At 46.7% G+C, this 16,305-nt stretch overlaps 1 protein-coding gene across 1 annotated transcript in view; it reads right to left on the reverse strand.

Annotated features, from left to right (window-relative positions):
* ULK4 (unc-51 like kinase 4) overlaps positions 1-16,305 on the reverse strand; it is a gene marked incomplete at both ends in the record, with an annotated part of 268,478 nt that overhangs the window by 180,168 nt on the left and 72,005 nt on the right. Inside the window, one exon of the mRNA XM_080715872.1 lies at positions 9,134-9,261. Coding sequence (XP_080571998.1) covers positions 9,134-9,261 — 128 coding nt within the window. The remainder of the gene's footprint in view (positions 1-9,133; positions 9,262-16,305) is intronic.

Consider the following 16,305-nt stretch of genomic DNA (forward strand, 5'->3'; position numbering starts at 1 on the left):
CGCAATGCCTTGCTGATTAGGTTTGTGCAGAATCCATCACTCCCTGCAGTTTCTAACGACTTCATTCAATTAAGTCCCTCCACATGATCTCACGGAAGAGAATACGTTTGAGCCTTACCCGACTCGTCCCTTCATGTATTTCTCATGATTTCATGATACGCATCGGCCCAGTCTACTTAAAGGGCAGCATCTGATCTCTACAGCACACCTTTCCACTTCTGGGCACGGTTTCTGGCATGAATTAAGCGCTTCATAAATATTAGATGAACAGGTAAATATTGCTGGTACAAGTGCCTTCAGGTTTTACCTAGCTTTCTGCAGCTCTTCCTTGGTCTTTATTATTCCCTAGGTCCTCCTCCTTAATTCTCCTGTTTGATGTACACTTGCTTAATTGTACTACTGGATTATTTGAGATTAAGAAGGGGGGGAAAAAGAAGCCTTTGTGCTTAGAAAAAAATACCAGAAGCAAAAATCAAAAGGCAAATACACTGGAGAAAGACATTTCCATTTCATATCACAAAAGGTTAGTGTGTATTTGCACACCTGCCTCTCATATATGATTAGAAAAAGACTAACAAGCCAAGAGGAAAATGAGCAAGGGACCAAGAAAAGGGCCATACCCAGAGAGCAAAGCGGGACTGGCGCACGCCAAGGGTGCCACCCTCTGAGAGCAAGCCAGTGGCACATAGTACGGTCCAAGGACGTGTATTCCGTCTCCCTTAGGTGCCCAAAGTCCAGTTCAGCAAGAGTCTGTCCTGGAGACTAAGGACAGCGGCCCTCTACTCGAGTGCCGGAAGCAAGCAGGAGGGGCTGTCGTGTGGACCCACAAGCTGAAGGCTCGGGCCTCGGGCCCCAGGCCCCGAGTCCTGGGGGGTGGCGGCACCTTTAGTCAACAGGACCTAGTGGGGGGAAGGTCCCTGGCAGGGTACCCGCAAACCCACACAAGGGCCCTGCTAGCTACGCCCCAAGTGATCGTGGAGAGGTCCAGGGAAAGAATGTTTAGGAAACCACTTAGAGCCATCTGAGGACTGTCCCTCAGAGCGCCGCCAAGGGATAGGGTGGGGTAGAAGCAAGATGGGCAACCAGGTGCCCCAAGAGTGCAAGGGGAGGGGAAAGCGCCCACAGTAGGGGAAGGGACCGCCCAGGCGAGGTGCCAGGAGGTCACCCGGCTCCCGCGCTCCATCAAGCAGAGTGGCACATTGGCTTCGGGAAAGACTAGCGACGTGGGTTTTAGAAAGACTTCACGCTCCTGGCTTTAAGTCAGCCCTGGCTTCTCCCCGGGGACACCATCGCCCCTGCCCTCTTCCAGTTTCGCCAAGCTCCTGGCGCCTGGCTCCCCTGCGGATCTTCTCATGTGCGGCCTGCTGCTGGACTAGGCAACAACAGCGGTGCCCAGCCCCTTCGGAGTCCCGCTGGACAGCTTCCTGCTGGCTCCTTGCCGAGGCCCTGCGCTACCTGCAGAGGATCACGAGGCCACACCTTCACTTTCTCCGCGCTAAGCCTGATTTTTAATCCATCTGCCGCACATTCAACTCATAACTGTCATCTTGCCCCAGGCAGGGATAATTTCCGGTAAGTACGGGAGGCATCTTTCCTCTCCCATCTCTTTTGCCGGAATCCGCAGCAAACCCTTCGCTCAATTCAAATACCGCCATTTGTAATTAGACTGTCTCTTGGCTATGATGATCATGTGATGGATGGCAAGTTCAGGCCAAGGTTCCTACTACAGCACTGCCGGGGTACCTGTGGCCTCTGACTAGCTCTTCCCTCCCAACGTGTAACCAGGTGACACAGGAGTCACCTGCCATCCATCCATCCATCGAACACCTGACCTGTGCCATGAGAACACGTCTAAGCAAGCTGAAGCCTGAACCATCCCCTTCAAGTCATAAAAGCCTAATAGAAACCAGACGTTATTAGCAACAAAAAAAGCCTACAAGGCGCAGGAGGGACAACATCTATTGCATCTCCATTTCAAGAGTCTTTTAGCTGGTGCAAAGACTTGGAGAATTACCGCAAGGCATCTTGAACAGGAAGATTACCCACCACGTAAGCGCGCGTTGACTCCAGTTGCGGCTGCAGTTTAACACACAGGACTCGACTGCTGTGAGTCTCGGCAGCGGCTGCTGACCTGGCCAAGGCTTTTCTCCCATTTATCAAGAGAAGACACCATGGGTGCAGGAACCGCCAGCACATATTTGCTTTCCCTCCAACAGCTCAGGTCCACTGCCCTGCCGCGGGGCTATGCGGAGCTCTCCTGCTCGGCCGTAAAACAGTTTTCAAACCTGTTCCTAAGCATCCCTTCTGCATGCTGTTTTCATGACATCAAGCTGATCACCAGACCCGAGGAGAGGTCAGCGGCAAGCACATCGCCTGGCTTAGCAAGATGCATCCGACATTGCAACCCATACCAATTTGGGGGCCGACCGCGTCACAGAGTCTGGGACTCAGTCATCTAGAGCCCGTACAGACATCCCTCTAGGTTAGCAGCAAGTTACCGCACCTTCTACCAAGACCAAGAAAAGGAGAGGCAGTGACTGGTAGCATTCTGACTCGAGGAGGCCGCACCCCACCTCTGATACATCCTCTGGCTCGTCTTTCTGAGCATCCTTGGAATTGCTGGTTCTGGATGGAACTGGGACGAGTTGCATCATTAGCTCCTCTGCCAAGTGGGCCTTACGACCCAGCCCCCTGGGGCCACATCAAGTGTGGCAGCTGGAGTCCAGGAAGATACCTGTCGGTGGATGCTGGCACAGCTCTGCGCTCAGAGAGAAGCATGTCTCGTTTGTGAGTTACTCATTTTGGGGGAAGCGGCTTCTCAGACAACACTTAACTGACACGAATCACCAGTGATCCGAGCTCCCTCCCTATCATTAGGCTGACACCACTGGGGTGGGCGCACCCAGCAGCAACCCATCAAGTACACTGGTCAACGGAAGAAAGGGAGCCCAGAGAGCACCAGAATCTACATGTTGGCCCAAAGATGCTGCAGATTCCTTCAAAACCTTCTCTCTTGCATCACCTTCCCCCAGTCCTGCTTAAGATACAACCAGATGCCGGGTGTGGTGGTATATGCTTGTAATCTCAGTACTTGGGAGGCTGAAGACAGGAAGATTCAGGTTCATGGCCAACCTACTCAGTGAGATCCTTACCTACTACTTAGTGAGACCTGGTTTCAAAATAAAAAAATCGGGCTGGGCTGTACAAAAGCCCCAGAGGTTCAATCCCAGCAACCCCCCCCACACACACACACACACACAGATACAAGCAGTTGATAACAAAGAAAAATGCCGAGTCTGGTTAGGGACAATGAGATGCCACACGCTGGCACCAAGTGAAAAGGATGGCACATCGCGCACACACCCCGGAGCGTCCCGGGAAAGGACCTCACCCCCGTCAACTTTGGAGCGACATCCTGCCGCCCTACAACTGAGCTGAGGCACGACCACGTGTGCAGATACAGCTCAGTCACCGGCACTAGTGAGCGTTTGGTAGGAGAGCAGGGAACTTAGAACGAGGTTTTAAGATTGGCGACAAAGACGCTCCAGCAAGAGGTTTGTGGACCTCTTGGAATGGGCAGAAAGCACGAGGACAATTATGGGATGTGGAAGTTCATCAGCGAGTGCCTACTTCAAAGGAGGCGCAAGATGGCGTGTTTCACAAACATCAGCCAAGACTCCTCCAGTCACCTCCGTGACAAAGGGGCTGAGCCCATGCCGAGCCATACCAGTCAAAAGTTACCTGGACCCTGGTGCGCCATCAGCACGAGGACCGACGCTGAGCCTCCAGCATGGACCCACTGCTTGAGGCCCCAACAGTTTCCTGGTAGAGTCGGTTCGCTGAAGGGGCAGGAAACCAGTCCTTACGCCACCGCTCCAACACCTCTCACCACTGAGCTCATCAATAGAACGACACCTCCCATCGGGAATCAGCAGCTGTAATCAGCGTTGGCCGTGGGCTCAAGTTCCGGGAGCTTGGGGTCCTACTAGCGCTCCACCGCCCGTAACGGGGCGGCAGGCCACGCAGTCAGTCTTAGTGCTCGCTGGGGTAAAAGATGCTGAAAAACCGGGTTCTACCTTACACCATGAATAGACCTTCTCAATCAGCAGCCAGGACAGGTTTTAGAGGCTCCCCTGAGGTCAAACACACAGATCTGAACATCAGGGGACAGAGGGGATCTCCTCTTGCGGTTCTGCCTTGGCCCACGGCCGCCATGACTTCGAGCTCTGCTATAGTGCTTCCTAGGAGGGAGAGTCTCTGCGCAAGCATGCCACTCACACATTCCAATGCAAGGTCATTTCAGGGGACGGAGGATCACGCTCCTGGCCACAGTGAGTCACACCTCGACTGTCGAGGGAAAGCCGGGCTGCGGCTCAACAGTGCGGATGAGCAGCCAAGACGCAGGTTTCTCTGAAGCGTTTCTAGGCACCGCCAAGCCCAGGAGCCAGGATGAGTGAAAACCTGAGCAACCAGGGCAGGCTGGGTCCTGCGAGGACCACGTCTCCAGGCCCAGCACGGACAGTGGCTCAGGTTTACTGACTACAGTGGGAGATACTGAATCAGAGGTTCTGGATACGCGTGACAACCAAGCCCCCCAGAACCGCAGCCTCACCGCCTGGACGAGAGCTGTCACTCCGTACTTTGGGTTTAAGACAGCGGTAGCATTTTTATTACTTTGATAATATGATGGGCAGAAACAACAGTATCATCATTTTAATGAAGATGCCTCTGATTACTAACGAGGCTGAGGACTGCCATCATTATGAATCTCTACAGCAGAGACGACGTATGATGCCAAGGTTTACAGATTTTGTTAGCCTATGTTTTATTTATGATGTCTATAGGACCATGTTTCTAATTTATATGTAGCCAAACTCGTGTTATTTCCTTTTATGGTTTCTCTCATGGCTTTTCCATTCAAAGCAGCCTTCCTTGCCCATATTTAAACATATTTTCTTCCAGCTGTTTATAGTTTCTTTGGGGTATATAATTCTTTAATCCATCTGGAATTGACTTGTGTATGGTCTAAGCAGAGAAAATAATTTTTCCCACGCAGTTAGCCAATTATCCAGAGTAAATATTTCTTGTTTAAGAAAATCTGTCTTTTTAGATCAAAGCACATTTTTTATTCCACTGATTATCATATTAATAGCAACGCCACGGGAAAGGAGAAGACAAGTCCAGGAAGACCTGATCCATCAGGAGGCTCCGACATTTCGGGCTCACGGCAAACCTACACCACGACCTTACAAGGCTATTCATTCTCTAAACGGGTTATCATTTCTAGAGACACACAGGGCCCTATTTTATCACCTGTCAGATTCAATGAGAGTTTGAAGCCATTTGGAAAAATAGGTGGGCATTTGGGGGCCATCCTATCATTTCTCTCTGGTCCTGACAGCTCAATTTTGCTGCCTGTGTCATGCGAGATAGATTTGAGAGCTGACATAGAAGAGACGCAGAAGTCTAATCCATGGAAAGGCTAAAATGGCGGTGATGGTAAGAGGAAGAAAGCTACTTAACGCAGCACAGGTCCCGGCAGGCTCCGAGGTGAGGCTCGGGCTGCCAGGCAGGTGGGTGGGCGGCACCATCACCTGCTCACCCAGCTCCACTTGATGCAAACGCTGCAAGGGACATGGAGGTGGGACGAGTTTGTACGTAACTCACAGGGCTTCAGCACCGCCGCCGGGAGGCTGCCCGTCATCTTTACATCCAGCCTTCCTCTTAGGTTGCTCAATATACCATCTGGGCCTCAAAATATACCAGTCTGGACCGATACATGCTTCTAAGGATAATTTATGTTACCGAATTAAAATCTCAACAACCTGAACTTTCGCTGCATTAGAAATCCCCTGTATCTTTTAAACCAATTGATACCTATTACATTTCCTTTGTGGGGTTTTTTTTTTTTAATTGCACGAGTGGAGGAAAACTAAGAGAAAGGAGGACTTATAATGGCATAAACATCTGTAGAGTAACTTAATAAAAAAAATCTCTATGGAAAGACCACATAGTACCCTTAACTATGTAGGTATCAAGCAATGGTGTCTCAAATTCATAAAGCCAAAACTGTCAGAATTGTAGCTCTGTGTTTCCAACTGCAAATTCCAATGCCCTAAACTCAGACCCTGATAGAAATGCTAGGAAATTGTAATGCAGAATCTCTAAATACAATGAAATAGAATGGAGCAGCCCTATCAAGAATACTCTGGCCGGGCGTGGTGGCGCACACTTGTAATCCCAGCATTCAGGAGGCTGAGACCGGAAGAGTGCCATTCGCAGACAGCCTCAGTGAGACCCTGTTCCAAAAGTAAAAAAAATAATAAAAATAGGGATGGGGGTTTATCTTGGAAATACAATGCCCCTGGGTTCTATCCTCAGCACTGCAATATATATATATATATACCTGCCCAACAAGTACCAGAACATCCTTTTCAAGTATTCATGGGCCTTCACCAAGGTAGACCACACACTAACTCACAAAAAAACAAGAGCTGAAATCACAGGGCAGATGTTTCTAACCACAACAAAACTGAAGTAGAATCGGTGCCAAAAAATCTCTCCCAGTACTTGGGAGGCCGAGACAGGAAGATCACAGCTTTACGGCCAGCCTCAGCTACTTAGTGAGGTCTTCTGCAATTTAATGAGACCCTGTTTCAAAATAAAGAATAAAAAATAGGGCTGGGGGTGTAGCTTGGACGTAAAATGCCTCTGGGTTCAGCCCTATTTTTTATTTTGAAACAAGGTCTGAGTAGGCATGGGCCTAAGCATCTGAGGTTGTCTGCAAACCACGATCCCGTCTCAGCCTCCCAAATGCTGGGATTACAAGAGTGAACCACCATGCTTGGCTTTCAGTTACCTCATTGTAGTGTGTGCCAAGAACTAGGGAAACTGCGTGGCGGGAAGCGACTGAGCACAAGGATCACAGAAGACAAGGGCTGAGAGACGGAGGAACCAGGAGGCAGGCGGAGGCCAGGAGAGGAGGGAGCCGTCATGTCAGTGACTTGGAGCAACTGGAAGGCTCAGAGTGATGAAACAAAGGATCACTCGGTGTAGACACCGCTGCTGCTCTATGGAGACCAGACAAGAAACAATGCACGGTCATCCGCCAGGAAACTTAGTTGATCTGGTGAAAAATGGCAGGCACAGGAGAGGTCAAAGGCAGCGAAGCCATAGTTGAGGTCATGGAAAATGGACAGACAGGAACAACCTCCACTCCCGGTCATGGTGGACCAACAGGACAGGATTTATCCTCCCATCCCAAAGAAAGCAGACAAAAAATACAGAGTATCAGTTCCAAAAACAAGGAACATTGAACGGGGAAGACTGAGGACTAACCTCTGAGGGGTGAGGTTCCAGGGATCCTTTTAGGAGTCTACACACCCTTCAGCAGAGCCATGATCTGCAGCTTAGCAGCATGCTAAACAGTCAACGCCACAAAAAAAAAAAAAGACTCCACAAAAGCCTCCTATTGGCCAGTACGCTCCATTACGGCCATCCACCCACATGAAACACCGGTACTTGACAGCGCTTTTCTGGAAATTACACCTGTGACTAAAATAGTTTCAGTTGATTTCACAACGGGGATACTAACTTTGACTACCAGGTAAGCAAAGTGTTACATTCCCTCCAAGAAGAATTTCTTTTTTCTCATTAGTAGACCTGTATTACCAGGGGGGAAAAATTATTTGTATGTTTTTTTATGCCACCAAGAACTGGAAATTTTCTGTATAAGCGTAATTCCTTTTGGTTTTATAGAGGTACCTGAGGGTTGAACCCAGGTAGATCAACATAATACCCACAATTTCTGCCCTCTGACCTCAGGTCTAATTTACTGTGGCTATTTGTTAATGGAAAGAATAAAGTTTATGAATTCCTAATCTCCATCAATCTCAGCAGTTCCAGGCTCTGTTCGTACTCTAAAACAATGAAAACATAGAAGAATTAGAATTTCCAGATTCTATGAATCCTCTGGGTTTCAATGGCACAACCCAGAGTTCAGAATATAATCTTCAGAAAGCTTCGGAGTGTGAAAGAACTTGAACACACCAAACAGCTTTTAGAAAAAGGAGGGACAACCCAGAGAGACGGCACACAAATGTTACCAGCCCAGGACCAGTCTAACATCCACCCGGCTCTTTCCTCACAAGACAGCCTCTCCAGCCTGTAGGTACTTGTTCCAGAACCTTCCAGTAAAAAGACACAACCAAGCTGGGCATGGTTGTGCACACTTGTTATCCCAGCATTTGGGAGGCTAAGAAAGGAGAGTTGCAGGTTTGCAGCCAGCCTCAGCTACATAGTGAGATCCTTTCCAACTCGGTGAGACCCTGTTTCCAAATAAAGACTCAAAAATTAGGGAGCCAGGCATGGTTGTAATCCCAGTACTTGGGAAGCTGAGATAGGAGGATCCAGATTCCTGGCCAGCCTCAGCTATTTAAGTGAGGCCCTGTTTCAAAATAAGTCATCCGGGCGTGGTGGCGCATGCTTGTAATCCCAGCATTTGGGAGGCCGAGACCGGAGGATCATGGTTTGTGGACAGCCTCAGCTACTTAGTGAGGCCTCTGCAACTCAGTGAGACCCCATTTCAAAAAATGAGATCCTGTTTCAAAATAAAGAATAAAAAATAAAGCCGGTGTGGTGGCGCACGCTCATAATCCCAGCATTTGGGAGGCTGAGACAAGAAGATCACGGTTCCCGGACAGCCTCAGCTACTTAGTGACGCCCTGTGCATCTCAGTGAGACCCTGTTTCAAAATAAGCAATAAGCCGGGCGTGGTGGTGCACGCTTGTAATCCCAGCATTTGGGAGGCCGAGACCGGAGGATCGTTGTTCGTGGCTAGCCTGAGCTACTTAGTGAGGCCCTCTGCAACTCAGTGAGACCCTGATTCAAAATAAATAAAAAATGGTGCTGGGGGTGTAGCTCCGAGGAAGAATGCCCCTGGGTTCCACCACCAATACTGCAAACAATCAAACAAACAAAAATTGGGCTGGGGTGTAGCTCAGAAGAATGCCTCTGGGTTCAATTACACACACTCGCACGCACGCACGCCAGGAGCACAGAATCATCAGCAGGACACATCTGAAACCGCTGGCAAAGCAGGCAGGGAGTGGAGCCGGGCAGCACCGGGACCTACCTGGCCTGGCAGCTGAGCAGTAACATCTCCCGGTTGTGCATCACCACGTACAGCAGTACCAGGAAGGCCTTGGCGCGGATGGGCGCCGAGGGGCTGTCGAGCAAGCGGAGGATGGTGGAGACGAAGTCCTGCGGGAGACATCAAAGATTCGTTAAGACGACAGGAGAGAGACAGGCCGTCTCAGTCCTCAGAGTGGATAGTACAAAGATGCCAGGGTATAAGATGGTATTGGCCACCATTTGTGTGTTCTTTAATCATTTGTGCCAGGCACCATACTAAGTTTGTCTTACAAGCCGGGCGTGGTGGCGCACACTTGTAATCCCAGCATTTGGGAGGCTGAGACAGGCAGATCACGGTTCGCGGACAGCCTCAGCTACTTAGGGAGGCCCTCCATCTTAATGAGACCCTGCTTCAAAATAAATAGGGCAGGAGGTATAGCTTGGAGGTCAAATGCCCCTGGATTCCATTCCCAGACCTGCAGGGGGAAAAGAAGTATCTTACATATCATTTCATTTCAACCTGGCTTAACCATGAAAAATTCATAGTGGTCTCCCTAATTTAAGAGAAAAACTAGCCCTGAAAAGCTAAACATGTGCCCCAATTCAGAGCTGGGGTTCAAATGCAGGCCAGGGTAACAGTAAAGTGCGGCCCTCGACTGTACGATCGCTCCGAGTATAGCTCAAAGCACGGTGGAGGAAAACTCCACTGCACAGACACAGCTGCTGAGCAAGCCCGCCTCTGCGGAGTGCACAGCTCTGGTCTGCACATCAGATCTTCAACGTAAAAACAAAACTCAATGCGTTACACCAGAGAAAATGTCCACTTCTGTAACATTAAACTCCAGAAACACAGAATAGCTTCAACAGGTAATAGCATCCCCCCCCCCCTTGTTTGTGGTTAGGGAAGGAACCCAGGGGCAGTCTTCCTCTGAGCTACCCCCACAGCCCAATTTTTTCAAACAGTGTCTCACTAAGTTGCATTGGGCCTAAGTAGCTAAGGCTGGGGGTGAACCTGCAATCAGCCCTTTACGGCCTTCCAAGCGCTGGGATTACAAGTGTGAGCCATCATATCCAGCGTATTTTCTCTTGACAAAAAGCACACACTCACAGTTAAACGTGGCCCAGAACATGAAATCATCTATAAGCAGGAACAAGAATTTACAATTACGTGTGTGTATTGAGGAATAGATATATAGAGCTGGGTAGGGTGGCAAGCACCTGTAGTCTCAGTATTTGGGAGGCCAAGACAGGAGGATTTCAGCTCGAGGCCAGCCTAGCAACTTAGCAAGACTGTTTCAAAATTAAAATAGGGCTGAGGGTGTAGTTCAGAGGTAGAATGTCCCCGCGTTCAATCTCTTGTACCATCACTATATGTGTGTGTGTGTGTGTGTGTATCTTTCCTAGTTTCTAAACCAAACTATCAAAGCCAAGTTTTATTGGTGCGGTAGTCCATCATAGCGTAGATCATGTTGACAATGGCGTACATTCACACAGTACTTGGTACCCCGCCTCCCCATTTCCCCCCTTCCCAATACCGAGTGTCCAGGTTATTATATTCACACGTATGCCCACAGTCGCAGGTAGCATTTCCATTAATGAACCTCAGCCTTCTTCCTCCCCGGCTCCACTGAGGACTCCCACATTCATAGCAGCACAACTCACAATAGCCAAACTACGGAACCAACCTGGATGTGTCCATCAACAGGTGAATTACAGAATTATGGAAAATACACACAATGGAATTCTTTTTTTTTTTTTTTTTTTTTACAAAGCTAGAAGATGTATATTTTCTGATTTCAAACCATATAAAGCTACAATAATTGAAACAGTGTAGTACTGTTCTAAAGGCAGATATATAGACCATTGGAGTTAAATACAAGCCTAGAGCTAACTTCTTCCCTATATTGTCAAGTTATTTTTGACAAGGTTTCCACGAAGATTTGGTGGTGGAAATAATAATCTTTTAACTAAATATTGTTGAAAAATAATAATTACATGGAAAAGAATAAAATTGGACCCTTACCTAATCCCACATACAAATATAAATCTTAAGACTATAAACTTTTAGGAGAAAATCTGGGTCATAAAACCTCACAACATTGAAATTGGCAGTGATTTCTTGGATATGATTTCAGTGGCACAGGCAACAGAAGAATATACAAACTCCCTAAAAAATAAAAGAAAATATTGTATATCCAAAGACAATGTAAACAGAGTTAAAAGTTACTAATAGAATTGGATAAAATATTTCCAAATGCTATATCTGACGGTATATTAATATTCCAACTAGAAATCCTAAAAATTAACAACAATAAAGGCAAACAATACAATTTAGAGATAGGTAAAAGACTAACATAAATAATGAATCTCCACAGATAACCAATCTTAGTTGTCTGTTGGATGGAAACTCTTGTTTCTCTGGTTCTGGTGAGTGTTACCTATTTCTTCTTTGTAGTTAATCTCTTTGAGTATTTTCTCTAGCGCTGGTTTTGAAGACATAAATTCCTTCAGTTTCTGTTTGTCATGGAAGCTTCTTATTTCTCCATCTAATTTGATAGAAAGTTTTGCTGGATAGGAAATTTTTGGCTGGAAGTTGTTTTCTTTCAGAGTTTGGAATATGTTACTCCAAGCCCTTCTGGCTCTCATGACTTGGTTTGGGAAGTCTGGAGTGATTCTAATTGGTTTGCCTCTGAATGTCACTTGGCCCTTTGTTTTTGTTGCCTTTAAGATTCTCTGCTTGGCTTCCACATTGGTCATTTTGACAATTATATGGCGTGGGGATCCTCTTCTCTGATCCTGTCTAAAGGGAGTTCTATAAGTTTCCTGGATCTGTGTATCAACCTCTTGCTCTATATTTGGAAAATTTTCTGCTATTACTTCCTTGAAGAGATTGTTGATCCCTTTGGTATCACTTTCTTTTCCCTCCTCTATTCCAATTATTCTTAGGTTAGCTCTCTTAAGATGGGCCCATATTTCTTCAATGTCAGATTCCTGCTGTTGGATATCTTTTTCTAGATTAGAAACTATGCATTCATTTTTGGATTGCTCATCTTCTAAGAGCGAGATTCTGTTCTCCATGTGGTCTAATCGGTTGTTTGTGCTTTGAATTGAGGCCTTTACTTCATTAATTGCATCCTTTATCTCTTTTTGGCTCTCTCTGAGTTCTTTTCGAAGCACCTCTATTATTTCTACAGTTATTTTCCTGATTTGATCTTCTAGAAATCTCTGATTTTCTGTTTTATCAGGTTCTGATGTTGTGGGGTTGTGCACATTCATTACTCCAGTGTTATTCCTCTTTCCCATGATTTCGGAGGTTTGTGCCTTCTCTGGGTTCTTCCCTTGGGTCACTATGGCTTCACTTAAGGTGCTCTGGATCTCGAGTCTGTATTATCTCAGACCCTACTACTCCTTTACTGGGTTGTATCACAGAGTCTCCGACCCAGGGAGTCGATAGAGGCTGCTTTAAACTATGGGGGGTGCCAGGTTGCACGCTCTCCTATGGTGTGATATCTCTGCCACCACCACTCCCTCACTGGGTCAAGTCCCAGGAGGCACAATACTGGGATTTCTCCTCTGTGGCCCGCAATTTGACTCACTGTTCTTGAGTACGTAGATGTAGCTGTACTGGACTCGGTGAATTCACTGCTGCTGCCGCCGCCGGTGACAATATGGCGCCTCTGCCACGCCCTCGGCCATGAGGCTGGCGTATTTTTTCTTCTCTGGTTTTGATTTCCACTCTGAATCCCTGCAGCGTGTGCTGAGCTCGGCCACTGGGAGCTTTAAATGCTGTCTGCGCCGAAAGATCCCGCCTGGCTGTTCCGCATCGGCTCACCTCGGCTTGCTGTAGCCGTCCGCTGAGTTCGCCGCTGCCGCCGGCAGTATGGCGCTGCTGCCGCGTCCTCGGGCGCGTGTGTCTCCTCTGTGGCCCTGAGCTCTGTTCTCAGTCCGCTTTCTCTCTGGAGCCTGGTGGTTTTTTTGTTTTTCTGGTGATGGTGTTTTCTGGCTATGAAAGGCGCTCTTTTTGTGGTAATGGAGATTGGTTGTTAGCGGGACTCTTAAACCCCGCTTTTCTCGGTCGCCATCTTCCCCACACAATGGAATTCTACTCAGTAATAAAATGTCATTTGTTAAGATGATGGAAAGACTCGGAGAACACTATTTTAAAAGAGATTAGCCAAACACAGAAGGGACCTATGTTCTCTCTAACATGCTCCAGCTCGGGAGTATTTGGGATACAGACAAAGCCAAATTTTATGCCTGAAGTGAGAAACTCAACGCTAAGATGTTCTTGAGATTCTAGACAGCATAAGTCCACTTCCCCCACGGTCAACTAACCTGCACTGCGTGGTATAAGCACATCACCACCACCACCCCACACACGATTCCAGAGCATTCCAGCTGCTGGTAGGAGTGACCACAGCGCACGCTACAGAAGATTTCCCATGACGAACACTAGTGGGGTAAGTGCAAACCTGAGTAAGGTCTGCAGGTTAAAAGTGTCAAAGCCAGGTTTATTTCTTCAAATTTGTGGCTTGTTTTCAGGGAATATTCAGTGAAATAATTAGATGTAAAAGGAAACCATGTCCACAACTTCTCAGAGATTAAAAAACACACACCAAAAGGAGATGTTATCTGAGAACCTGAGAGTTAAGGGAAAAGATAAAATCTGCCAAACATGAACAGTAAGACACCATCTATCAGAATCCACGGGATTCAGACAGGCATGGTGGTGCATGCCTGTAGTCCCAGTACTTAGGAAGCTGAGACAGGAGGATCACAGGCCCAAGACCAGCCTCATAAATATAGTGAGGCCCTGTTTCAAAACAGAAAACACAAGTAGAGCTTGGGGTTATAGCCCAGAGGTAGAATACCCCTGGGTTCAACCCCCAGCACCACACACAAAAAGAATCCATGGGACACAAAGCAGTCATCAGGAGAAAACACGGTCTGTAAACACATTTGTAAATAAAAAGTAAAAATGTACAACAGAGAAGACAAAGGAAGCTTAAACTACACAAAAGGAATAAAGTAGGAAAGGTATAAGACTGTTGAGATAGAAAATAGGAAAAGCAAGCAAAATAAAAATGTTGACCAAGAAAATAAGGCACTAGGGTAAATGATTCAAGAGGGAACAAGTAAAGATCTAACAAACCAAAGAAAAAGACACCATCACCTGGTTTCGGTGTGATGAAATCAAAGTCCATGTGTTCTCTGTACAAATAGTTCTATTTTATTGTTGGATAATGTTCCCTCCTGTGACTCGCAAGAACTGCGTCCCCAGTTCCCGTGGACATCTGGGCTGGGTATTATTACGAGTGAAACGGCTGCGGGCAGCCCTGAACGCACGCGCACTCTTGGGACTGTACCTGGAGCAGAACCTGAGGCTGCGGCATCCTCGGGAAAACAGCGTTCTCCAACATGGTTACATCAATTTACTCTCTACAATGTAACTGCTTCACGTCCTCACAACACCTGTCATCTGCCTTTCCCATGGTAAATTCCTGAGTTTAGAGCAACTATTAATGACACGAAGGTCAGTCATTTTAGAAAAACTTTAGGAAGTTGTTTTTTTTTTTTTTTTTTTTTACGGGTCTGGAACCCAGGGGCATTCGACCTCTGAGCTACACCCCCTGCTTTATTTTTTATTCTCTATTTTGAGACAGGGCCTCACTGAGTTGCAGAGGGCCTCACTAAGTAGCCGAGGCTGCCTGCGAACTGTGATCCTCCTGTCTCAACCTCCTGAATGCTGGGATTACAAGCATGTGTCACCACGCCCGGCTCAGAAGTTTTATTTTAAAGCTATGCAGATTTATAAACTAGAGAATACACATCGTATTCAAAGAAACTAAAAAGGGCTCACAGCAATACAAGGAGAATACTTGTTTCTATCTGTTTAACAGGTACAATTGCTGGACTATAGCATCCAAAAAAAAACACACAGTGATGTGGATACTTTTATAAAAGTATGTTTAAATAAATGATCTGAAGTTTTATATGAAAAACAAGCTTTCCAACATTCTATGCTTAGCATTTTTTAATTCAAGCTGGAACACATGCTAAAATACATCTGGTGTTTTCTCTTTAGGTGCTTGCTGAGGTAACTAGAGATAAATCCTGAAAAAATTTTTGCTACAATATGTAAAATAAAATCCTTGTTGGGCGTGGCAGCGCACACTTGCAATCCCAGCACTTGGGAGGCTGAGATCGGAGGATCACAATTCGCGGCCACCCTCAGTTACATAATGAGGTCCTCTGCAACTCACTGAGACCCTGTTTCAAAAAAATAAAGACTGGAGAATAGGGCTGGGGGTGTCACTCAGAGGTACAATGTTCCTGGGTTCCATCCCCAGTACCGTAAAAAAAAAAAAAAAAAAAAAAAAAAAAAAATTCTCCTTAATAGCAACAAAAACACACACTAAAAGGGAGAGAGCTGAAGACAGAAATAAGCATAGTGCTTACAGAGTGCTAAGTGAGCTTTTGCAGAGTCGACGTAACACATAGGTTAAGGAAATCACGAGGTGGAGCCAGGAAAACCTGAGCACCAATGACCCCTGTCCAGTTCCCTCTGCTTCGAAAAAGTCACAACTTGTCCTCCAGAGCATCTGAAGGCTTCTGTCCAACTAGATGCTGAAAAACACAAGGCTACAGGAAGTTCATTCGTAGAAGTTGTTATGGGAAGGACATAAGTGAATTTAAGACCTTGGAAAATAAAGATAAAGGAGAGACTATTATAAACTTAAGCTATAAAGGCTCTCAGGTTGCTAAATTTTTAACTAAGGGTGCGGGGAGCAACCGTAAGATGTCCTGCAGCTATCAGAATGAATACAAAATGTTGGGCAAAGTACCCAACGTCGTTTAGACCTCTGGCACGCAATCATTTTCTGAATAACTTTTCTCAGTAAAAGATGCATAGACCCTCCAATCAAACTAAGATACATGAACAAGCTTGCCACTTTTATAACCCTAATCTCAAGTGAATTAAAAAATAGGATAGGGCTGAGGCTATACCTCGAAGGTAGCATGCCCCTGGGTTTCCCTCCCAGTACGTCTCAGGTTTGCAGAGTGAACGTTTGCCGGGCATCCGCTCGGCTGTACCGTCAAGAAAGGGGAATTCTTCGGATTCTATCCTTATTCTGTTCAGATTTTCTATGATCTGAGAATAGCCACCTTCTA

Source organism: Muscardinus avellanarius (genome assembly GCF_963383645.1).
Source record: "Muscardinus avellanarius genome assembly, chromosome: 18".
NCBI classification, from domain to species: Eukaryota; Metazoa; Chordata; class Mammalia; order Rodentia; family Gliridae; genus Muscardinus; species Muscardinus avellanarius.